This window comes from Panthera leo, chromosome A1 (assembly GCF_018350215.1).
Source record: "Panthera leo isolate Ple1 chromosome A1, P.leo_Ple1_pat1.1, whole genome shotgun sequence".
In the NCBI taxonomy this organism is placed as follows: domain Eukaryota; kingdom Metazoa; phylum Chordata; class Mammalia; order Carnivora; family Felidae; genus Panthera; species Panthera leo.
In genome coordinates, this window is record NC_056679.1 from 207,513,978 (window position 1) to 207,539,827 (window position 25,850).

Sequence of the window (25,850 nt, forward strand, 5' to 3'; positions counted from 1 at the left end):
TTATCCATTTACCTATCAGTGGACTCTTGGGCTGTTTCCATAGTATGGCTATTATAAATAATTCTGCAATAAGCATAAGGGTGTATATTTTCCTTTGAATTAGTGTTTTTGCATTTTCTGAGTAAATACCCAGTAGTATGATTACTAAATCATAGGGTGGTTCTATTTTTAATTTTTTGAGGAACCTCCCTGCTGTTTTCCAGTGGATGTACCAGTTTGCATTCCTACCAATAGTGCAAGAGGGTTTCTTTTTCTCCACATCCTCGCCAACACTTTTTTTCCTGTGTTTTTTATTTTAGCCATTCTGACAAGTGTGAGGTGATCTCATTGTAGTTTTGATTTGCATTCCCTGGTAATGAATGATTTTGAGCATCTTTTCATGTGTCTGTTGGCCGTCTGTGTGTCTTCTTTGGAGAAATGTCTGTTCATGTCTTCTGCCCATTTTTTAATTGGAATTATTTGGTTTTTTGGTGTTAAGTTGTATCAGTTCTTTATATATTTTGCATACTAACCCTTTATTGGATATGCCCTTTGCAAATATCTTCTCCCATCCACTAGGTTGTCTTTTAGTTTTCTTGATTGTTTCCTTTGCTGTGCAGAAACATTTTATTTTGATGTAGTCCCAATAGTCTCTTTTGCTTTTATTTTCCTTGCCTCAGGAGACATATCTAGAAAAATATTGCTATGGCCATTGTCAGAGATATTATTGCATGTGTTCTTTTCAAGGATTTTTATGGTTTCAGGCCTCACATTTAGGTCTTTAATCCATTTTGAGTTTATTTTTGTGTACGGTGAAAGAAAGTGGTTCAGTTTCATTCTTTCATAGGTAGCTGTCCAGTTTTCCCAACACCATTTGTTGAAGAGACTGTTTTTTTCCCATTGTATATTCAACAAGGGGCTACTTTAAATTAAAACTCTCATGTTGGGATTTTTTTGGACAGTACAGAAGTACATATATCTAAGTTCCAGAGCTTTGTACAGCAGCTTCAAAATCTCAAGAGAAATCTTTGTTTTCAAAACATACGCTATGTTTACCCAGAGGTGGGGTTTTTTGCTATCTACCTCTGTTGGTTGCGTGTTCTTCCAATTCACACTTTTTCCTAGGGAAGTAGTCTTTTTTTTTGTTTTGTTTTTAATGTTTATTTATTTTGAGAGACAGAGAGAGGGAGGGGCAGGGAGAGAGGGAGAGAGAATCCCAAGCAGGCTCTGTGCTGTCAGCACGGAGCCTGATGTGGGGCTTGAACTCACGAACTGTGAGATCATGACCTGAGCCAAAATCAAGAGTTAGACGATTAACTGACTGGGCCATCCAGGCACCCCCATAGGAGAGTAGTCTTTTCTAAGATCTGATTTTGTACAAGATGGATTTCTTATCTTTCACTGGCCCAAGGGTAAGTCATCGTCCTCAAGTCCTGCACTTAAGCTCTAGAGCAGTGTTTCTCAAACTTTAATGTTGTGTTGGAGGTCCTCAAGATCACTCACAGGTTTCATAATTTGCTAGAGCTCATTATGGCAAAAGGATCCAAAGCAAAATCAGCAAATGGAAAAACTACATTGGGTAAAGTTAGGAGAAACCAGGTACAAGCTTCTAGTATCTTCTGGTGAAGTCATCCTCTGCAGCAGCAAATTATGAGAGCAAGTGAAATATTGTCCACCAGGGAGTTTGTTAGATACCCAGGGTTTTTTGAGGACTTGTCAAGTAGGCACCTTCTGCTTGGCAGGCAACTACATTGCAGACCCACAGAAGGAAAGCAGGTATTCAGCATAAACCGTATTGCTTGTGTAAACAGTTTAGGCCCAGTGAGCCACTCTTATCAGGTAGGGTGGTGGGAACCTTCCCCACATTTGTTTCCAGATGCCTGCCAAGGGCCAACTTTGGAAGGTCAGCAATCCTTTTAAAGGAAAAGCAGTCAGGCCTGCTAGGTTCACTTTTTTGTGTGTAAATATACAAATGAAGCACCTAAGGATTTTGTTTCAATGAAGAGTCAGATTCAGTAGGTATAGGAGGGCCCAACATTCTGCATTTCTAACAGCATTCAGGTAGTACACGTGTCGGTAGTTCACAGATACACTTCAATAGCCAGGTAGTTGCTCTGAAGGCTAGAAGTCCTTCTTTTCATTTGTATTTTTATCCTAAACAACAAGTTTTTATTTTGAATAGTAGGATTTTTTTTTTTTTTTTTTTTTTTTTTTTTTTTTTTGCTGGGGGTTAAATTCCTTGTGCTGACCAAAAGTAGTTATTTCTGGAGTAATTTTATCAAACTTGAGTAAAGAGAAAATTTATACATCAGTATTACCACAAATTTCTGTCGTTGGGAAGATGGAAAAAGTGATAGTTGCAATAACTTGTAGAAAAGAGTGCAGGGTCTGGAATGTTGGTGGTATTAATTGTACAGTGTGCTACAGTCTCTTAGCCACAACTTTGAAAAGCCAAAATTTCTCAAAGTGAAAACTATTTTCATTTTCATGAATAACTTGACCTGAGGAAACCTAACCTGACCTAAACTCATTTGACAACAAAACCTGACCAGAATTTGTATTATCTCAGCGTGTCTGCTCACATCTTTCACCTAAAAAATACTACCGTGGGGGAGTAGGCAGTGTTGCCTCTGACCTTTCGGGGGATAGTGCATCTCTGGTAAATACTACATTTTAAAATAAAAATACTTGAATTCCTGACTTTATCTGACCCCAGGTTTTCAAGTGAAACATTGTGGTCCTTTAGTGGAAATATGGAAAACAGATGTCTCAAAAGCATTATCAGAATGCATAAATAAATATAAAAAGAATTAGCAGTTAGTAGATCATATTCAAACCTCCTGTTCATGCAAGATGTAACCAAAGAGATACAGTATAGTGGTTTCATTTATAGTAGGTCAAAGCTTTGAAAGGTTAATTCAAAGAGACTTTGTAAATTTGCTTTTAGATTTTGATTATTGGTATTATGTAGTTTTTTATGAATGTTCAAGTGCAATGTAGGGAAGAATAACAAGTAGAAAACTTGTAATTAGAGGACTTGTTTACACTTATACACATTAATTATGTATTTTATTTTTGCCTGATTAAAATGATCAGTTTTTAAACTTTTTTTTTTTTAAGTTTACGTATTTATTTTGAGAGAGAGAGAGTGTATGTGGGCAGAGAGAGAATCCAAAGCAGGCTCCTCACGGTCACCGCAGAACCTGATGTGGGACTTGAACTCATGAACCGTGAGATCATGACCTGAGCCGAAATCAGGAGTCTGACACTTTTTTTTTTTTAATGTTTTTATTAATTTATTTTTGAGACAGAGACAAAGCATGAGCAGGGGAGGGACAGAGAGAGAGGGAGACACAGAATCCGAAGCAGGCTCCAGGCTCTGAGCTAACAGCACAGAGCCCGACGTGGGGCTTGAACCCACAAGTGGTGAGATCATGACCTGAGCTGAAGTCAGACGCTCAACTGACTGAGCCACCCAGGCACCCCAGGAGTCTGACACTTAACCAACTGAGCCACCAAGGCCCCCTAAAATGATCATTCATCAATGTTGATGAAAAGGTTAATTTTTCATGTGTTTCTTTTCATGCATGGGACTCCAGATTAGCCAGTATGGTTTTGTTTTCATAATTTTAGGTGAGTTGTGTCTTGTTTGGTGTATAGAAATGATTTTACTTAACCATAAAAACATAATGCTAAATATGGCAATATCTGCAAATCACTGATTCAGAACTTAGTAGTATATGAAAACAGGAGTCTGTTGGGAGATAGTCTATATAAGAGATGCTTAAGATACATACACTTAAGATATTTGGTAACTACCTGGGTATAACTTCCTAGTTAAGACTATTACTGTTTCCTGAAAAAGGAAATTTTGGGAAGTTTTTTGTTTTTTCTTTTTTGATGTTTAAATTAATTTTATTATTGGACATAATGAATTTGAGGTAGACAGACCACCAGAGAAATTTGGGGCATTGTTTACTTAAAAAATGAAAACTGAGCACTGGGTGTTGTATGGAAACCAATTTGACAATAAATTTCATATTAAGTAAAAAAAAAAAAAATGAAACTGAGTTTGTTATAGTTAGGGAGACGATGAAAAGAGAAACCAGAGGGCAAAGGATACAACTTTAGGTCATGTTAAAGGATATGAAGCAGGAGGAAGAATACAGACAAAGGGACACACAAGGAACAGTGAGAAATAGTTATGAAGGAGGGCCAAGACAGTATAATTATAGAAACCAAGCGACAGAGGTAGATTTGGCTATCATATTGGCTAGTACTGTAATGGAAAAGTCAAGGAGTTTGAAGAGCTGAGAAAAAGCCCTTGCATTAGGGCAAGTAGTAAACTTGAGAACAACTTTTAGTGGAACACTGACCTAGATTGATGATGTTTAGGAGATGATGAGGTAAGAATAAATTAACTTGAAGTTCAGAGATATGTTAAAAGAAAAGAAGTTATGTTACTTCAAAAATGGAAGAGTGGCAGAAACATGTTTTGTTTTGTTTGAAGATAGGTTTAAAAGAGTTAGTGAAAGAGATGAATGAGAAATAGTAACTAATGGTAGAAATACTAGAATGAGATAAAATGGAGAATCAGGAATACAAATGGAAATGTTAGGTAATAACACTGCAATAGATTTCTAACCCACACTAAAATGTCCTGCAGCCAAAGTGAATTTTTACCCTTTTGCTCCTTTATCAGTTTCTGAGAGTGAAGAAGCCCTTCATTACATTCAGAGAAGCCACCTGTCAGACAATTGCTCTGAACTATAAATAGTCATGTTTTGTAGAGAAAAATAGAAACATGAAAGTAGCCGTACAAGCAAAATGTACAACTAACTTCTAAATAATTCTAACAGGCTGGGTGTATATCACAATTAATTGTCTACGCCTTAGGCCCAGCTGTTCTATTCTTTTACAGGCTTATTTATATAGTGAATTGTTTCAAAGACAAACAGGATCTTTCTCATATAATAAAAGATTTCCTCATTAGGGTACTGTGGAAATCTAATAATTTTACAAATATCTTTGTAAATATAATAAATTAAGACATAGAAATTACAGTACAACATCCAGTGATTGTATTTTTAATATAGTTACTGCTTTTAGTTTTACTATCTTAGAAAATGCTCTATTGCAGACAGTATTTTTCATATTTTTCTGACAAAAAAATGACATTAAAATAAATGTCAGGACAGAAATCTTTGAATGACAGCCACTTCTGTAGACTGGTGAATGTCTTCTGTGCATGGTATATACTTGTGTATACTTTGTACTTGTGCACAAAGTAAAGTGCTTTGGGAATATGGTTACAGTTCTCTTCCACACATACCTCATTACTGTGTTATAAACCCAAGTATTCCACTGATGTGGGATTTTATTGTGAGGAAGGGAAAGAGATGAACTCTAAGAAAGCACATCATACTTTTTTTTTTTTCTTTTCCCTGTCAAGCAGCCTTTCTCCTTTTTCTTTTTTTTTTCTTTTTTTTTTTTTTTACCTCAAACACCTGAATCATCTTTACGGGAAAATCTTTATAAATTCACAAATCATTTACCATGTAAAAATAGATAATGATGGAATGATTAGAGGACTATTAGGGAAGGTAAATAGTTAGGCTTTAGATGTTTATCCAACTATCACATCCCAGAGCGTGATTTCTAACACTGCCATGAATATAAATACAGTGTTTGGAAGTGTGGGGAGAAGAGCAGAGGAGAACCAGGAAGGTGATTTTTCTGAAGGGAGAGAACAGGCTTGAATATCTACCTTCTTCTTTGTTTTTGTATTCCTAGGCACTGTCATTTAAAACATTTGTATTTGACAAATTTGAATGGGCAAAAAAGATAGTTACCTTGTCAATTGTATTAAATAGATTCTTACAGATTCCTCTTCAGAGCAATAGCAAGATATTTTGGTTACGTTAAAGGGAATAACTTCCTTTTTTTTTTTTTTTTTTTTTTTTTTTTTTTTTTTTTTGGTCCTCAGAGTTGTAAAATAGCTATGTTTTAAAGCAACATGATCTTCTTTATTTGTTCCTCTTTTACAAGCATCTGTACTATAGCTGTTGCTACAGTTAATCATAAGATAGTATTACCTTGTAAATTCTTGCATTTTAATATTCACAGTTCTGACATGAGGACTTCTTTTGTTATAAATGGCAGATTGTGAAAAATCAAGGTAACAAATTCCTGTTTACTGTTAATGGAGAATAAATGTAGTCTGTGGTATCTGATAATATAACAAATCTGTTTTTGTTTTTATTTTTATTTTTATTTTTATTTTTTAACTTTGTTAAATTATACTGAGAGAGAATAGATACATTACGTGTGTATTGCTCAGTGAATTTTCACAGATTGACACACTTGTGAAACTAGTACATAGATCAAGAAACAGAGCTTGGTATATTTTAAAGTTTTTATGAATTTTTTTCTGAACAGTATATTCAGTAATTTTTTCAAAGTGGTTACTAGTGTGTCAACCATTGTTCTAGGTATTCGGATGACACAGTGGTGAACTAAAGCAGACTTAGAGTGGGGGAGATAAGTATCAGTCAGATAAATAAATGTGTAATTACAAACTGCTACGTATACTGAACAGACATTATCCTATAAAAGGCAGTATAATGACTGTAGAGTGATTGTATGTATACTGTGGAATAAGGGTAGACATTAGATTGCTTAGGTTCAAATTCTTTTTTTTTTTTTTTTTTAAACGTTTTTATTTTTGAGACAGAAACAGAGCATGAACAGGGGAGGGTCAGAGAGAGAGGGAGACACAGAATCGGAAGCAGGCTCCAGGCTCTGAGCTGTCAGCACAGAGCCCGACGCGGGGCTCGAACTCACGAACCGCGAGATCATGACCTGAGCCAAAGTCGGACGCTTAACTGACTGAGCCACCCAGGCGCCCCAGGTTCAAATTCTATTGTCAGTTCTGGTATTTATGTAACTTGAGGCAACTACTGTCTCTTTAAGACTCATTTCTTACCGTGAAGATGTTATAATAGTAACCTACCTTATCTGATTGGAGTGGACATTAAAAGAGATTATTCATGTAAAAATATTAGTATGATATTGCATGTTCTCTATATGTATTAGTAATTTGTTTTGTCTGGGGGGGTGTTGTTTGTTTCATATTGTAACATTCTTATTTGAAAATGATACAGAAGCATATTTCATAAAGTAGCTTTTTATCTCTTAGAGTTCAGATCAAATAATCCAAAAGTATCAGAATCGAGTCACATAACATTCTGGCAGTCTTTCTAGCATGTTGTAGTGTGTATAAGGATCATTGGGATACCTCTTGTAAATGCACATTACTGTGGGTCCCTTTCTAGGCATACTTGGCTCTGGAATCAGTGTTTCCTATAATAACTCATGTATTTCTTAGAACACAAGTTTGAAAACCATTGGCCTGTAAGTCTCTTTTGTATGCAGGCCAAATAGCCAGTTATTTTGCTTCATCATTTTCACATACAACATTATGAGGTATTTTTTGTTGTTGTTGCTTGTTTTTGGTGCATACACTTATTACTACAAATGGTAAAAAAATTATTCCCTAAATCTGCACTTGCTCTAGGATTTTCTAGGTTACCCACTTGAGAAACCTGGATTTATTCTTAGCTCCTTCCTCTGCCTTTCCTCCTGTCTGTAATCCTCTACCTTTCTGACCATCTGATTCATTACTGATGAAGTTTCTTGCATGGAAGAAATTGTAACCTCTGTTTATACTTGCCTTTCTCCTTCCTACAGTCTGTTTCCCAAAGTTGTCTTTCTAAAACACAGAGCTGATATGCCATCTACTTGCATAAGTGTTTTTCTTAGTAAATACCCTTTGTCCAAAGGTATCTAAGTTTCTTAGTATATTTCAACAGGCCATTGTAATGCATCTTCACTTTCCCTTATTCTTCCCGATCATCTTGTTTTCTGGGAGTATAGAATTTCTTGTTGTTCCTTGAGGAAAATAGCACTTCTTCATGTTTCCATGTTGTTACATACTACTTTAACAAATTTTTTTTAATGTTTTTATTTATTTTTGAGACAGAGCATGAGCAGGGGAGGGGCAGAGAGAGAGGGAGACACAAAATCTGAAGCAGGCTCCAGGCTCTGAGCTGTCAGCACAGAGCCTGACACGGGGCTCGAACTCACAGACTGTGGGATCATGACCTGAGCTGAAGTCAGATGCCCAACTGACTGAGCCACCCAGGCACCCCTCACATACTACTTTTTGCCATCCGTCTGCCTTTTTCAGTCTTTCTTTCAACCAGTGTTTATTGAAAACCCACCATGTGTCTGGGATTGTGTCAGAGGCCAGGGTTGCATGTGTGAAAAAGATAGGTTTCCTGTCCTCACTTGTCTCACCGTCTAGTGAAGTCTGTCAGGCACCCTTCTTTTGTTCCCATAATATTTATTACCAACCTCTGTGTTATATTACTTTACCAACCTCTGTGTTATATTACTTTATTTTCTCATTTAATTTTGGTCTCTAGGGCTGAGACCATATCTTATGTTTATTAATATTCCTCACCCAGCAGTTGGCACAGTATATGGCATATAGTGATCACTGAAATGTACAATTGAATGAAACTTAGAAATCTACATACAGAACTACTTCCAGGATAGGCCAAAGCTATGCTTTATGGAATACATTTATATTTTTAATTATGTAAGTAATAAAATGGCTAAATGTAATCTAAAGGAGAAGCCTGTGCTCCTGCTATATTATTCCCATTATATAATCTTAATATTAGAATTTTTTTTCTTTGGGAACTTTTGGAAGAATAGTCTATTATTTAAAGTTTAACTTAAAAATAATTTAAGCGATTTATATTAATTTTATTTATAATTTATTCAAAGTGATTTGAAATAAAGCCTGTAGAATATATAATTCTAATTATTAAGATTATATATTCATATATCTCTTAATAGAAGTTCTGTTCAAATGAATCATTTGACACTTTCTAGCCGACTTTTTCATGTTCTATACCTTAATCAATCCTGGCCTATATCTTACAGTTATAACATGCTTGTAGTAAATCAATTAAACATGTAAGAAACCAACAAAAACATGGTTTTTGTTCCTAAAATTATAAACCAATCACATCAGTGAACTGGTAGATGTCACATATTTAATTTATCAAGTCAATGGTAGAAATGATAACCTTCAACAAGAACCTCCCTTCTCCTTCAATAATATATAAATATTTTCCCCTTGAAATCATTCAAAATGAGCAATTCTTTTTGGAATTATAGAAAGGAAGATGTATTTTTGAATAAATAGGAAGAGAAAAGTGTGAGGTGAGGTAACTTGACAATCCAGAATTGAAGTGGAGGGAAAGAGATCTGAATCCCTGGGCCATTGGGAAGACCATCTCAGAATGTTACAGCAGAAGCCACCTTTGCTTTTCCTGCCATCATGATACAAGTAGGACACCGGAACAAGAACCCAGCAAAACTATTCTACTCTCTTGGAAAGAGAAACAGAGGACAGATCTAGTTGTAAGGAAATCCTATTAACAATAGTTGAAGTTTACAATTACAGTAATCATATCATTTATGATATAACATAGGATCCTTTACAGAGTGAAAGGAGGTGGTATTGATAATTATAGTAGAACTAATAGGTGTAAATTGGAAGCCAGACAGATCAGATATAGATAGGCTGCCGTAACTGCTGCGATAGTGGTATGAAAAATGTGTCATGGGAACATAAAGAAGGGAGCTTTAGGTTAGGGAAAACCTTTATACATCTGAGCCAGGCTTTGAGAGGGAGAAGGATTTTTCCCCAAGTTGGGTAGACAAAGGCCAGGCCAGGCTAAAGAAACCTAGTGTCATCTTGCTGACCACTGTAGCCCTGCCTCTGTCCAAATCATTCCCTTTCAAGAGGTGCTTCGTGTCTATCATACTTCTAAAATAGCCCTAAGTGAAAACTTTCAGTTTTTAGTATGATAAACTTGACAGTTAAGATTATAATTAAACTGACTTATTGGCAGTAGTAATTGATAGATTTTCCTTGCACATCTCTACTACAGTTTTTATATTCAAAATATGTCAGTGATTAAGAGATTATTATCTGCTACAGAGAGGAAATATGATTGTTTTCAGTATGTGAAAGACAGTAGTACTTGTTTTGCATTCCATACGGTTATACCAGAACAAATGATGAAAGTTCAGAAGGGGCATATTTTGTCATTGGTATAAGAAAAGGTATCCAAAGGTTAAACAGGCTCTTTTGGGAAGTTCTGAGTTCTTCTGCAGTACAGGTAAAAGGAAGGTCCTTTTCCCAGGATGCTGTTAGCAGAATATATCCTTTCCCTACTAAATTCTATCTCTTTGATATTAATAATTGTTAGAGTTACAGGAAATGTTAGAGAACTTGAAGCAGTTCTTCCTCAACTTTTGGACCTGTGGGTAGGGGTGAGAAGATATACTCCCAGTGTCTTGCCTAGTGGAGGGGGACAGACTTGCCCTTGGCTTTTGCAAAGGTAATACCAACTATACTAATTCCCATTATTTTTAATCATTATGTCTGCTTTCAATAATCATAGATAATAATAAAGATATTAAGTACATAAAAGATTCATATAGTCATGTTTAATTTTGTTATATTAAATTCTTATGCACCTAACTTTTCTAGCTAGTTGCTTATTAGCATTTTTCATGTGTATTCACAAATAAATCACAGAGAGTATTGTTTTACTCTGCTCCCACTTCTAATTCCTGTTTGATATTTTCTTTTTTATAATTTTTTTTAATGTTTATTTATTTCTGAGACAGAGAGAGATAGAGCATGAGTGGGGGAGGGACAGAGAGAGAGGGAGACGCAGAATCAAAAGCAGGCTCCAGGCTCTGAGCTGTCAGCACAGAGCCCGACGTGGGGCTCGAACTCACAAACCGTGAGATCATGACCTGAGCTGATGTCGGTTGCTCAACCGATTGAGCCACCCAGGCGCCCCATTTGATATTTTCAAGAAGGCAAATAAAATAAGTTTCCACTTTAAAAATGAGCAAATCTTGGATCATAAAATTAATGCTCTAAAACATAAAACAAAAGTTCGTTAATTTAGACACGCTAATGTGCAAGTTAAACATTTGCTTGGGCTAACTGCATAATTTTCGTATGACCCATAAAAATTGTTTTTACTGAAAAAATAGTAACTTTCAGTTATAGTTGCTGTTTCTTAAGTGTTTGTTATGGGCTAGACACTGCTAAGCACCTCACTTCTTGTAACAATGCTTTCAAGGTAGGTAATTAGTATTTTCACTATACATAGGAAAAAATGGATGCCCATGAGATTAAGTAATTTAGCCTACATGGTTTGTAGGTGAATAAACTGGAGTTGAATATAGTTCTTTTTTATTCCATAGTTGTTCTTTACAATACTCCCAAATAGCTGGATGCCAGTAGTTTTTGGTCATTAATTTACTGTGCATTTGAACCTAAATTTATTTAAAATTTTTAAATTTAAGTTTATTTATTTATTTTTAAGTTTATTTGTTTTTGAGAGAGAGAGAGAGAGTGTGAGCTGAAGAGGGGTAGAGAGAGAGGGAGACACAGAATCTGAAGCAGGCTCTAGGCTCTGAGCTGTCAGCACAGAGCCTGACGCGGGGCTTGAACCCACGGACCGTGAGATCATGACCTGAGCCAAAGTTGGACGCTTAACCAACTGAGCCACGCAGGCGCCCCTATTTAAATTTTTTTAGTGTTTATTTTTTTGAGAGGGAGAGAGAGTGTGAGCGGGGGGTGGGGGTGGAGGGGCAGAGAGAGAGAGGGAGACACAGAATCCCAAGCAGGCTCCAGGCTCTCAGCTGTCAGCGCAGAGCCCCACGTGGGGCTGAAACCCACCAACCACAAGATCGTGATCTGAGCAAGTCAACACTTAACCAGCTGAGCCACCCAGGTGCCCCAAACCTAAATTAAAAATCAGTTTTATGTTGTGTATTTACTGACAGGTAAAGATATATGTATATAAAGTTTATTGCAGCATGTTTCAAAGTAAATATTGAAAACATTTAAAAATAAATGCATGTTTTGGGGCGCCTGGGTGGCGCAGTCGGTTAAGCGTCCAACTTCAGCCAGGTCACGATCTCGCGGTCCGTGAATTCGAGCCCCGCGTCAGGCTCTGGGCTGATGGCTCGGAGCCTGGAGCCTGTTTCCGATTCTGTGTCTCCCTCTCTCTCTGCCCCTCCCCCGTTCATGCTCTGTCTCTCTCTGTCCCAAAAATAAATAAAAAACGTTGAAAAAAAAAATTAAAAAAAAATAAAAATAAAAAAAAAATAAAAATAAATGCATGTTTATTCACACATAAATACATATACGTTTGTGCACGTACACACATGTGTACCTGTATGGAGAATTGAACTGGAAGGGAATGATTGTGTATATACATGTCGGTAGATATATAGATATAGGTAAAAGATTTGATTATTGTTTTTCTGTATATATGTATCTCTATGCATATGGGTTTATATAATACTAAATTGCTGGATACTTAGAGTTGAATGCAGTCATTTCATTACCTCCAGAGAGATTTGTCAGGAACACTCATAAGACTTACCAGTTACACAATAAGAGGAAAAGAGCCACTGTAATTCTACGAATTTTTTTTTTTTTTTTTTTTTTTTTTTAATGTTTTGCTTCCTTGCTTTTGAATGGTTTGTCATCATAGTCAGCTAGCCACATTTTTTTCCCCCTTACGCTGCTGTGGGTTTCCTAAACATCAAGGCTTCTGGGAATATACTAGTAAATTATCTCATTTGTTCTTTATACTTCTCACATAGCACTGTTATCAGTAGGTAGTTTTGGAGAAGTTAAATTGGAAACATTAAGTGGGAGTAGGAATAAATAAAAAGAGGTAAACTCCTTAAATTTCTTTTTGCTTCTTCTCCATCTTCCCCAATCCCCAATAAAGCAACACATTGATCTCAGCTTGCTCATTATTCTTTCTAGTGTTAAGTTCTGACTATCTAGCACAGGAGTTGCCAAATTACGGCACCAAATTATGTGAGCCAAGTTCGCTTTATTGAAATAAACATTCATTCATTCATGTATTTTCTACAATTGCTTTCTTGGTACAACAGCAGAGTTGAGTAGTTGCAGCAGAGACTTTATGGCCTGCAAAGTTTAAAATACTGTCTGGATCTTTACAGAAAAAGTTTGCAGATTCCTGATCTGGCAGGTAAGGAAGAAACCAGGATTTCTCATTTAATCTCCGGGGGGAACTTTAACTTGATATTTTTCCTTCCCGTTCCCCTTCCCTGTCCTCCCCTTCCTCCTCCTCCTTCTAATTTTAGAGAGAGAGATGCAGTGAGCTGGGGAGAGGGGCAGAGGGGGAAAGAGACAGAGAGAGAATATGTTAAACAGAAAGAGAGAGAGAGAGAGAGAGAGAGAGAGAGAGAGAATATTTTAAGCAAGCTCCACGCTCAGCCTGACAGGGGGCTTGATCCCAAATCCCTGGGATCACGACCTGAGCGAAAATCAAGAGTTGGACAGACCTTCAACCACCTGGGCCACCCAGGTGCCCCTAACCTGATCTTTCTATGAGAATGTTCTAGCACATGACATTACATGGTATTTCATCTGAAATGCCCCAAAACTATTTTGAATTGGTTTGGGAAGTAGCATAGTATCTGGGAGGAAACAGCTTCTGTTTTTCAGCAAATATGTTATGAAGAAACTTTGAAAGTTGTCTGCAGTTGAGGTTCCTGGGAATTAATTATGTAAAAGAAAGCAGTGAGGAAGGAGAAAGGCTAGTTCATTTTGATCTGTAATATCTATATTATTAGTGTGTTAGGTTCATTTTATATCATTATTTATATCATTATTCATTTGGTAAACATTTGATCCAGTGTTGACTTCTCACCACCTGTCAATTTTTACATTGCGTGCATGGAGATTTTTTTTTGTTGCTGTTGTCAGTTTTCATTAAAAAGGGATCACTCTTCCTCACTGATGTATTTTCACTACCTAAAATAGTACTTGACTGTAATAGATGTTTAAATAATATTTGTTGAATGAATGAACTCAGATAAGAGATTCTATTTTTGTGGCAAGATTGTGGTTTTTGAAAAATGTCTCCGGTTTGTACCTAGAAAATAGGTAATAATTAGAAATCCACAAGCTTTTGTGAAGAACATATCTTTCCAGATTGATGGTCTTAACTGTGGGTCCTGTCAGCTCATTACATAGTAGTAACTGTATAGTCACTTCAGTGAAGCTTTGTTTGGTGCTTGAAAACCTAATTATAAATTGATGTGAACTGGTTAGATTATATGTTTCCATTAGGTGAATTTCACACTGGCTTTAATGATCTTAACTCTGATTTTGCAAACTGCTGTAGGTTCTAAATTACCTTGAGGGTTGTTATTATATTTGTATAAAGTTCTCAAATGTAGTTAAATCATTTTAATACAATTGGCTTACAATTTTTTCCTAAACTCTCCAGGTACCATTTATAATAATGAAAAGATACTACTAAATACTAACCATTGACTTATTCACAGTCGCCTGCAATTCTTTTTAGTAGATCTGATTCTACCCAGTGGGGAGCTGTTTTCATTCCACTTTTAAGATAACCTCAAAGAATCACTAATTATAAAGACGTAAACTAAACTAGTTAAAATTAGATTGAATTATATTGGAATTTTAAAAAAAAGTATCATCCAGAATTTGTAGGAGATGCTCTAAAATCAAATGAATGATCTCCGTATGTAGCAATTTTAAAGTGCTTGGAAATAGCTGGGATTTGTAGTGTGCTTAGTGGTTTGGCACTAACCAATTTGTGGTTGTCATGGCTAACACCCAGTATAACAGAATGGAGGAAAGTAGGCAGATGCAAGCTAAATGTAAAATAAGACAATGCAGTTTCATTTGCTGAGGAAAACAGTAATTCAAAACAAATAGTTCTTTGGTTTTGTGTTAACAGATAAAAATCTCAAAGGCAGTCATAATGGCTCTTAAAAATCAGCGACGTGATGCTCTTTTTTTTTCTTCTGTAGATTGTGCTTTTGTTTAAACAAATGGGATGGTGAATATATTCATAGAAAAATAGCTTGTAGCAAGCAACCTGAGGAAATTGACACTCTATTCCAGTTGGTTGGTGGACTACCAACCATGGGGCCATATTTGGCCGTTGCCTGTTTTTGTAAAGCAAGTGAGCTAAAAATGTTTTTTACATATTTAAAGCATTTTCCCCCCCAGTATTTTGAAGATGTTACTCTACTGTCTTCTCATTTGCCTTGTTTCCCATGAGAAGTCTTTTTTGCTCCTCTCCATGTAACTTGTCTTTTTTAATCTAGTTCCTTTTAAGATTTTCTCTGCTAGTGGTTTTGAGCAATGATTATGATGTGCTGTGGTCTAGTTTTCTTCCTGTTTTGTGCTTGAGATTGGTTGAACTTCTTGAGTTTATTGGCTTATTTTCATCAAATTTGGAAAGTTTTCACCCATTATTTCTTCAAATAACTTTTCTATCCCCCATTTCTTTCCTTGAGGACTCCAGTTATATATTTTGTAATTGTGTTACTTGAAGTCCTTCAGTTCACTGATGTTCTTTCATTTGTTTCTTTTTTCTCTGTATTACATTTTGGATAATTTCAAGTTAGCAGTTCTTGCCATCTATAAGTTATTATGTATTTATTCTCATCCAACATATTTTCATTTAGACTTACTTTTCATCTTCAGAAATTCAATTTGAGTGATTTTTACACCTTTCATGCTTCTTAAGTTTTTGCACATATAGACTATAGTTATAAAAATTGTTTTAATATTCTTTTCTGCTAATTCTAACATCTCTGTCAGTTCTGGGTCATTTTGTGTTGATTAATTTTTCTGCCTATGATAGGTCATATTTTCCTGCTTCTTTGAGTGTCTGATCAATTTTGACTGACTGTTAAACCTTGTAAATTTTGCCTTGTTAGGTGCTTCATATTTTTTCTAATTCTTATAAATCTTGAGTTTTGGTTTGAGACAGTTTAATTATTTGGAAATAGTTTAATTCTTTCAAGTCTAGCTTTGAAGATTTGTTATGTGGGATAAAAGAAGTGTTTAGTCTGTTATCTGATTGTTCCCTACTACATAGCCAAGACTTTTCTAACCACTGCACATGAACCATACAGATTCTCAGTCTGGCTGTTAGGAACAGGCACTGCTCCCTGTCCTGTGTGCATGCAAGGTCCTTTCCCTTTAATTCTTTTGAGTAGTAATTTCTTCACACACATGCACCAGTCACTGCTATACCTACTACCTCAGGGGTTCCTTTGCCGATCTTCAGAGTTTCTCTCTGTGTCAGGCCCTGTTTTCTAATTCTTTTTCATTTCCTTGGATTCTGAGCTCTGTCTTTAAAGCTTAGAATACTTGCCTGGATTTCTCCTCTCAGCAGCAAGGCCTGGAAACTTTTTTTAAATGTTTATTTTGAGAGAGAGAAAGAGTGAGCAAGCGAGCACGAGCAGTGGAGAGGCAGAGAGAGAGGGAGAGAGGGAATCCCAAACAGGCTCCACACCATCAGCGCAGAGCCCAGCATGGGGCTCAACTTCATGAACAGCAAGATCTTGACCAGAGCTGAAATCAAGACCGGATGCTTAACCCACTGAGCCACCCATGCACCCCGGCCTGGAAGCTTTCTTAAGACAGTAAGATGGGGCAATTGTAGGGCACACTTGTGTGTTTCTCATCTCTCAGGGATCACTGTTCTTTACTTCCTGATGTCCCATGTTTTGAGAACTGTAGTTTCATATATCTTGTTCAGTTTTTTGGTTGATTCGAATAGGACAGTATTTTTTTGGTGTCTGTTGTATGTTGTAGCCAAAAGTGATTGTTGGGATGCTGAAATTTAAGATTTAGTAGTTATGAATAATTCCAGGTGAAGATACACAGAGTTGGACCGTAGGTATGAATGGAGTAGAGGCATGAAGGTCATTTAATGAGTCATCCACATGGACTTTGAAGTCATCTAAGTAGATGGATTTGAGATAGAGAGTAAGACTTTAAGCCAAGAGCCAAAGTTGCGGAATTTTAATACTGCATGTTTTATGTGTTTGGTTGGGAAAATACTCTTTTAAAATTATGTTAAATTCTCTTATCTTTTCTTCTAGAACCTTCTGACAACTTAAGGGAGATTCTCCAAAATGTGGCCAAATTGCAAGGAGTATCAAATATGAGAAAACTAGGCCATCTGAATAACTTTACTAAGGTAAGCAACTTGAGTCTTTATTAATATGATCATCTAAAATTCTGGTCCTTATACTTACTTCCGATGCTTTTTAACTACCATTAACAAATTCTTGGGGAATCACCCAATATTAGTGCTTTCCTCTGCTGCTGCTCATGGATTTTGTTATGTGTTATTAATTACAGTGTATTTGAATAATGGAAGTATTATGTGCTGCTTGTAGAAAATTTGGTAGGTTCAGAAAAGAATAAAGAAAACAGTCACTAAGAAGTCCATCTTCCAGTCTTCAGGATTTTTCACATGTGTTTCTTTTGCCTTTTTAATAATAACTCATTTTTATGTGATAATATATGATAAATGTTTATAGTTAATAAGTATGTGTGTGTGTGTGTGTGTGCGCACACCATAATTTCTAGAGAAATAATAAAACTTCCTCTCTCTTTTCCCTGATATTCTATGTCCATTTTCTGGATCTCAATTAGAGCCTAGGATAAACATAGGGGCCCTCATCCCAAATAAATACTGACTTGATCTTTGTTAGAATCCAAGAATTCTTGACTTTGATAGACGGTAGGTTTTTGAAGCAATTCTGGACAACCAACTCTTGGAAACACTAAAATGCCTGTTATTTGAGGTGATGCCATAAATAGGAAACAGAATGGTTCCTTTGGGAAAAATTACTATTTTTTTTAGTTTACTAAATATACATTGTTCTGCTACATTTTAAATTTGGGAATAATTATATATTTTAGCCCCGTACTACTCAAAGTGTGACCCACAGACCAGCAGCACTGGCATCACCTTGAAGCTTGTTTGAAACGTACTGCTTAGCTCCACCCTAGACCTAATGAACCAGAATCTCCATTTTAAGAAAGATTCTCAAATAAATTGTGTGTACATTAAAGTTTGAGTGGCACTGTTTTAATCTTTCCAAAATGTTTAATTAATAATTGGATATGGCTTGGACTTTATTTCACAGGTATAAACGGATAAAATATAGTCACTGCGTACCAAAATTGTTTTTTCAGTATGGTGATGTGAAATAATGCTCTATATAGAGTGGATTTTTTTTCATAGTTAGAGAAGTAAGTACATACATGTTAATTTTTCTTTTGTGAAGTTTGGAATATTCTGGCATGTATTTTTTTTATTATTATTATTATTATTTTTTTGTAACATTCATTTTTGAGAGACAGAGACAGCGTGAGTAGAGGAGGGGCAGAGAGAGAGGAAGACACAGAATCTGAAACAGGCTCCAGGCTCTGAGCGGTCAGCACAGAACCCGATGCGGGGCTCAAACTCACAGACTGCGAGACCATGACATGAGCCAAAGTCAGCAGCTTAACCAGCTGAGCCACCCAGGCGCCCCTGGCACGTATTTTTATATAACATGAGAAAATTATATGAGGGACAAGAAAGTTAATTTGTTTATTTATGTATTTAAAAATTTTTTTTTAATGTTTATTTATTTTTGAGAGAGAGTGAGAAACAGAGTGCAAGCAAGCAGGGGAGGAGCAGAGAGAGAGGGAGACACAGAATCCGAAGTGGGCTCTAGGCTCCGAGCTGTCAGCATGGAGCCCGATGCGGGGCTTGAACTCATGAACCACGAGATCGTGACCTGAGCCAAAGTTGGATGCTTAACCAACTGAGCCTCCCAGGTGCCCCTGTTTATTTATTTTTGAGAGAGAGAGAGAGAATATCCCAAGCAGGCTCCGCACTGTCTGCACGGAGCCCGATGCAGCATGTGAACTCACGAACCGTGATCATGACCTGGGCTGAAAATCAAGAGTCGGATGCTTCACTGACTGAGCCACTCAGGCACCTCAGAAAGTAATATTTTTAAAGCAACTTCCAAAAACATTGAATAAGTGCTTGAGAAAGAGTTTTCCAAAATATCCGTAGGTATGTTTTCATTTTTTAATGAATGTAATGAAAATACTCAAATGCATTCTTCAGTGTGCTCATCAGCTAATGTCAAGTCTTTTAGACCCAAAGTTCTTTCAAGATTGTAATGGTATCTCCTGGTTTCACTCCCTTCTATTAAATTTCCCAGTTTTATCTCACATTCTTCACTCATCTTGAATAAATCTTAACCATTTGCCTAGATTTAACCATTTAAAACAAATTTAATATAGATTTATGTCCTGTTTGAACTCATGGTTCCTGTCATAATCAGGTTGACATCTTGATACGTAGTTCCACATCTTTTGCCAGCTGGGATTCTGAAAGTTGGGAATGGATGTAAGGATGGCAGTGATTTCTTTTTTTTTCACTCTGGCACTAGTATGGATCTTAAGGCAATATTAAAAATCTAGAGCACATCATCCAGTAGAAGTATAATGCAAACCACAAATATAATTTAAAATTTTCTAGTACCACACTAAAAAAGGAAAAAGAAGCATGCGAAATTATTTTTAACAATACATTTTCTTTAATCCAGTACATCCAGATTATTGCATTTGATATAATTAGTATAAAACATTAATGATGAAATGTTTATTAATATTTTTATACTAAATATTTGAAATCAAATATGTATATTATTCATGTAGTACATCTTAATTCAGACTAGCCACATTTACAGTGCTCATAGCAACCTGTGGCTAGTAAATACTAACCATAATGGACAGTACATATATAGGCTTTTTGGAATAGTAGTAAAATTAAAAGCATTAATTTTAGGAATCTGTTGGACACCTTTTTCCTTTCTCTATTTTCCATTTATTTCTGTCTCAATCTCAGGTTCTCTGGGTTAAGGTCACTTGCCCTCTCCCTTCTTCCCTTTTCCATTTCACTGTTTCTGTATCTTTGAATTTTACCCACAGTATTTCACTAAGTTGTTTTCTTTACTTGGTCTTTCCTTGATATGTGTTCTCCCACTCTCTTTTCCCCCGTCTTCCCTTCACTCTCTCCTTCTCTGTTCTCTTTCTTTCCTTCTTCCCTTCTTCCCCTTTGTCACCTCTCTCTTCACCTTTCTCTACCCCCTTCCCTCTGTCTCTTTCCCTCATTTCTCTCTTCTTTCCCTGTCTCTTCCCCCATTGTACCACTGTAGATAACAGAATGATTTATCTCCTTAATAAAGGCCCTAGGCTTGGGGGCTTCTTGTATTCTTGTTTTTTGTTTTGCTATATCCTCTCTTTGTAATTTTCACATTTCCGTCTGGCCCTTGTGCTAGCTTATAGCAACCTTCTATTTGCTATTATAAATTATTTATGGATTTAAAACCAGAAAACCCGACTTACTAGAATTTGTCTACAATATGAGGCACTAAACCTTGAGTTGGGGTCTGAGGGACTCTCCCATTAGTAAAGTCCATGAACACTGGACTTGATAAAATCAGTTTTCTGCCCTATGATAACAATGGGAAAAACATGAGCTTTAGATCAAATAGATAGAGACTTACAGCCTAGCTCTGACCCTAACTAGCAAGGCAGTCTCAGGCCGATTTCTTTACTCAGGTAAAGAGGCAAGGTCTCAGTACAATGCCTGGCACACAATATGTACTTCGTAACAGGTAGTGCCTTTGTTTTTGTTTGCTTTTGTATTTTTTGCCATTTTTATAGTTGTTTTTTTGTTTTTTGTTTTTGTTTTTCTTGGCTGACTCTAAGGACATGAGTCTGCTTAAGAGTTCACAAATTGCAGATTGGTAAGCTGTTACTGTAACAGGATTTTTTTGACCTCAGTAATTCCGACATATTGGGCCAGATAATTATTTGTTTTGGGAGGCTGTCTTCTTCATTGTAGTATGTTTAACAGCATCCCTGCTTCTATCCCCTGGATGCCAGTAGCACACCTCCACCAGTTGTGACAAACAAAAATGTCTCCAGACACTGCCAAATATTTCCTTGGGAACAGAATTGCCCCTGGTTAAGAACCACCACTGTAAATAAATGGCTGTAGATTTTATTATAAAACTTCTTCAAGCACCCTGTGCAAAATAAATGCTTACTGTAAATTTAATCATAATATAATATGCCTTTGAATTCCATTTTGTTGGAGAGCTAAGTTTGTAAACATTTACATAGCTGGTATTTCTGTAAAATCTGTAAGTTCATTTCCTTGTATGGTTAGAAATTCTGAGAAATCTGTATGAATATCTTTATAGAATAAGTAAATAAGAAAAATAATTATGATGCCACTTAGACTAGTTAGGAGTTGGTTGGTCCCCCTTCTCTGTGTTCCCATAACAGATTATGTGTGTCTACTAAATTTTATCTGTTCTCTTGTTATTATTTGTTGTGGGTTACTGTCTTATTAAACTGAGTTTCTTAAGCACAAATCACATGTAGTATTTATTTTTCTACTCTTCATTTTTACTCCAAAGCCTGGTATGTAACAAGTGTTTAATTAAAGGTTTTATATTACATTGAGAAGATTTTGCATTTTAAATATGAGTTTTTGTCGTACTACTAGTTGTTTTGTTATGAAGTAGAAGCTTGCTGTTAGGATTAACTTAATTTAGTAGATCAGTGGGGCTAAAATCTTTTAGAGAGTAGACCTCATCTGCAGAAATAAACTTCCTTTTAAGGCATGAAGAGAGGGTGCTAGTGATGTGATCCTGTAACCATGTGAATGTCACACACCCATGCTTGCCTTCTGACATCATTGCACTAGATAAAGTAGTGTGTATAACAGACTGCTGATGAATATAATCTCAGTATCCTATTTTTAAAACTGACAACATGCTTATAATCTAAAGACCTGTTTAAAGATGAAACTATTTCAGGTCTTTACATTCTAAAAGTTCTCTTTTCCTATATTTCATCTCCTATTCATATTGAAAGTTCCAAAGGAGTCTTTATTTGGTACTGTTTTTAAAAAAAACTTCAAAAATAGTTTAAGCTAAATATAAAAAATTAAAACAGCACAGAACAATATATGGTAAAAAGTGAAAGTCTTCTCTCAGATACCCTTCCCATCTTCCTCACCACTGTGACAAAAATGCCATTCTCTAGAGGTAACCACTAGGAAGTATTTACCCTTCTCTGATATGATTGTGTGTGTGTGTGTGTGTGTGTGTATGTGTGTGTGTGTGTATTTCATTGAGTTGTGAGAATTAAATGAGTGAAACAAAAAGTTGTGTTTAATATAGTGCTCAGTTTATTTACCACTTATTATATATGTATGCACAAAGGTTTTTTTTTTAAATAAGATCATGATATATGTTGATTTATAGTTTGCTTTTTTCTACTTTCCAATATATCATAGAATCCTTTCCTTTTTATAAATATAGATCTACTACTTTTTTATAACTGCATGTATGTGTGTAGATATATATATGTGTAGATATAGTCACAAAATATATGTATATGTATACAAATATGTATATTCATACACATACATACATACATATACCATAATTTAATCATTCCATCATTAAAAAATATTTTCCCTTTTTGCTATTTTAAATCATGTATAGTAACACTTGTGTACTTCCTTGTGCTGAATAGAATTTTTGAAGTGTGATTACTTAGCCAAAGCCTTTGTATTTCTTATTTTAAAACCTGCTTTTACAGTGCGTTCTGTGGGTGTCTGGGTGGCTCAGTCACTTGAGTGTCTGACTAATTTTGACTTGGGTCTCGATCCCAGGGTCATGAGATTGAGCCCTGCATTGGGCTCCACGCTGAGCATGGAGCCTGCTTAAGATTATCTCTTTGTCTCTCCCCCTAACCCCTCTCCCTTGCTCATGCATGCACTCTCTCTCTAAGAAAAAAAAAAAAAAAAAAAAGGCACTCAGAAAAGACCATGATGTGGAAATCTTATCTGTGATGATATATACATGTATATTTTTTAAAGTTTGGATTACTCAATCTGTTGCTTATTTGGGAGAACTATTCATTTAACCTTCAGAGCAATATGAGTAAAATGGGAATAACATAGCATTTAACTGCCCTGTTTTAACTGATCATTATCTTTTTTAAAAATTGTACTTTTAATAAGCATCTCAGATATTTTAATTACCTAGAGGTAGTTTAGACTTCTATTTTACCTTTGTCAGAATATAATATTGTTGATTGCTCCTTTTGGATATCTCAGTTTTTATAAGAAAGCCTTATAAGAAACAAATTCAACAAACTTAATTCAACAGAGCTAGAGTTAAAAAAAAGTTATTTGCTCTCATGATGAGGAAAACCAAATGTTGTGTCCTAATTTCAAACAAAACAATTCAAGGGCTGAAAAAATGTTAATTGCATTCTGTCTTTCCCATTTCACAGCTCTCTTTTTTTTTTAAAGTTAGCTTCATTCTGAAACACCTTCCATTTGGCTAAGATACATCATCTTTACAGCTCTCCTAAAAGGAGAGGGTAGCCCTCTCTTATTGTCTTCTATACGTTCTCTCATTTTGGTCACATTCAGCTAGGCATTGTAACCGATAGTCATAAAAACACATGGGATGGGAGCAACAGAAACCCAGTGAAAAGTGTGATGTCTAATAATTTTGCATTTTGCATCAGTATCTGTTAGGATACGGATTCTTATATTTTGAAAGGTCTTCAGTGATTTCTAAGCATAATTCATGATTTTATTCTTAACACACTTACGTGATAGAGAAGGCAGTGTTACATTTTAATAACTTATACAGGAGACAAGAAATTACCAGAAATGGCTAAGATAGTAGTGGACAAACTACTACTTAATGACAGAAGATTAATTAGTAATTCAATCAGTTGTTGAAGCAGGATAAGATTCTCATTGTTTAAACGCACCAGTTTAGGGTTCTTCTTGCTGGTTTTGGCCTATTCCTAGAGTAAGACTTAAGGGGTTTAATTTGTACTTTAGGGTTTGGTTATTTAAATTAGGAGATTATTAGTAAAGTAGTGAGTCAGTCACTATAAGAATTTTATACTAGAATAGTTTATTCCTAATATTTTGAAACTTCTAATAGGTGAACTCTTGGTGATGGGAAGTGAAACTATTTTTTTTCTGGTAATTAAAAATTCAGAAATCTTACCAGTGTCTTCTGTGATTTCTTATTCTTATGTGAATTATTTACATATAGAAAGCTTAGTCTTTACTTGGGATAATTCTAATTCAAAAAGGATATTTTCATTTAAGACTAATTAAGAAGATCCTCTTCTATAATTCTGGAAACAAAAACATGAATTAACCACATTGAAAGCATCACCCTAACATTTATTACTATCTTTGGGAATTAGGCACTGAAAATGACAAATATGCTGTTTTGTTATAAATTGTTCTTTTTAGTTTTTACTTGTGATATTCCAGTTTCCAACTGAGTGGACATTTTTCTCAGAAGTATGTCTTGCAGTTAAAAAAAAAAAAGAAAAGAAAAAGAAATGTTTCTTGCAGTTGAAATTTTTATCTTGCAGTGATACTAGATAGCAGAAAATGATAGTCCTTTCAAAATACTTTTCAAATTGTGGTTTTTGGAGATCATAATAATAACTTTGAGAGGTTTTTTTTTTTAATTTTCCATCAAAACTGCTAACTCTAACAGATGTTAAATGATGGACAGTCATATATTTTGTGTCTAAAAGGTGAGTAATTTGGGAATTGCGTTTCTCTGAATCTATAGTTTTCTACAAGGATACCTGGCAAGTGTGAAGAAGATAGTACAAAAAATGAGAACCAAGTACATACTTAAGCTACTTAAGTACTCTACCAACCCTTGACAAGACTTTGTTTACTTTATTTCTAGGATTTCAAAGTATTTTGTATTGTTAACATCCATTGGTACTGTAGCAGAAAAAAAATGGAATTACTGCCTTTTTAGGAATTGAGATAAACAAATCAGTTTAAGAAAGTATAACATTTTTCCCATTTTAAAAACACTATTTTATATATGTTGATATAAACAACTTGTAAGCTTCATTTTTCTATTGTTTGAGTTGGAATATGTCCAAGGTTTAAGTGAGCATAATACTATGATAAGCAGTTGTTGGTTTTTTTTTTTTTTAAATAATGTATGGTACCATACAGTGACAATGCTAGTAATCTCAAATACATGGAAATCTCAAATACTAATTTATGTTTAATAGTGTTAAGTGTAGTTTTTATGTGTGTTTCAATCCTTTGAAATGGGCAGTTTTTTTTTTCTTTCAATATATGAAATTTATTGTCAAATTGGTTTCCATACAACACCCAGTGCTCATCCCAAAAGGTGCCCTCCTCAGTACCCATCACCCACCCTCCCCTCCCTCCCACCCCCCATCAACCCTCAGTTTGTTCTCAGTTGTTAACAGTCTCTTATGCTTTGGCTCTCTCCCACTCCAACCTCTTTTTTTTTTTTTTTTTCCTTCCCCTCCCCCATGGGTTTCTGTTAAGTTTCTCAGGATCCACATAAGAGTGAAACCATATGGTATCTGTCTTTCTCTGCATGGCTTATTTCACTTAGCATCACACTCTCCAGTTCCATCCACGTTGCTACAAAAGGCCATATTTCATTCTTTCTCATTGCCACGTAGTATTCCATTGTGTATATAAACCACAATTTCTTTATCCATTCATCAGTTGATGGACATTTAGGCTCTTTCCATAATTTGGCTATTATTGAGAGTGCTGCTATAAACATTGGGGTACAAGTGCCCCTATGCATCAGTACTCCTGTATCCCTTGGGTAAATTCCTAGCAGTGCTACTGCTGGGTCATAGGGTAGGTCTATTTTTAATTTTCTGAGGAACCTCCACACTGTTTTCCAGAGTGGCTGCACCAGTTTGCATTCCCACCAACAGTGCAAGAGGGTTCCCA

At 35.6% G+C, this 25,850-nt stretch overlaps 1 protein-coding gene across 9 annotated transcripts in view; it reads left to right on the forward strand.

Moving 5' to 3' along the window:
* The window catches only part of RICTOR (RPTOR independent companion of MTOR complex 2), a 119,686-nt gene that overhangs the window by 23,401 nt on the left and 70,435 nt on the right, over positions 1-25,850 (forward strand). For 5 of the 9 annotated variants that reach the window (XM_042951588.1, XM_042951601.1, XM_042951594.1 and 2 more), the window contains one exon: positions 17,065-17,162. In XM_042951588.1, the coding sequence (XP_042807522.1) occupies positions 17,065-17,162 (98 nt within the window). Of the gene's footprint in view, positions 1-6,105; positions 6,158-8,925; positions 10,461-13,056; positions 13,155-16,505; positions 16,603-17,064; positions 17,163-25,850 lie in introns of those variants that run through there. The other 4 variants (XM_042951604.1, XM_042951618.1, XM_042951626.1 and 1 more) reach the window with 4 other exon arrangements.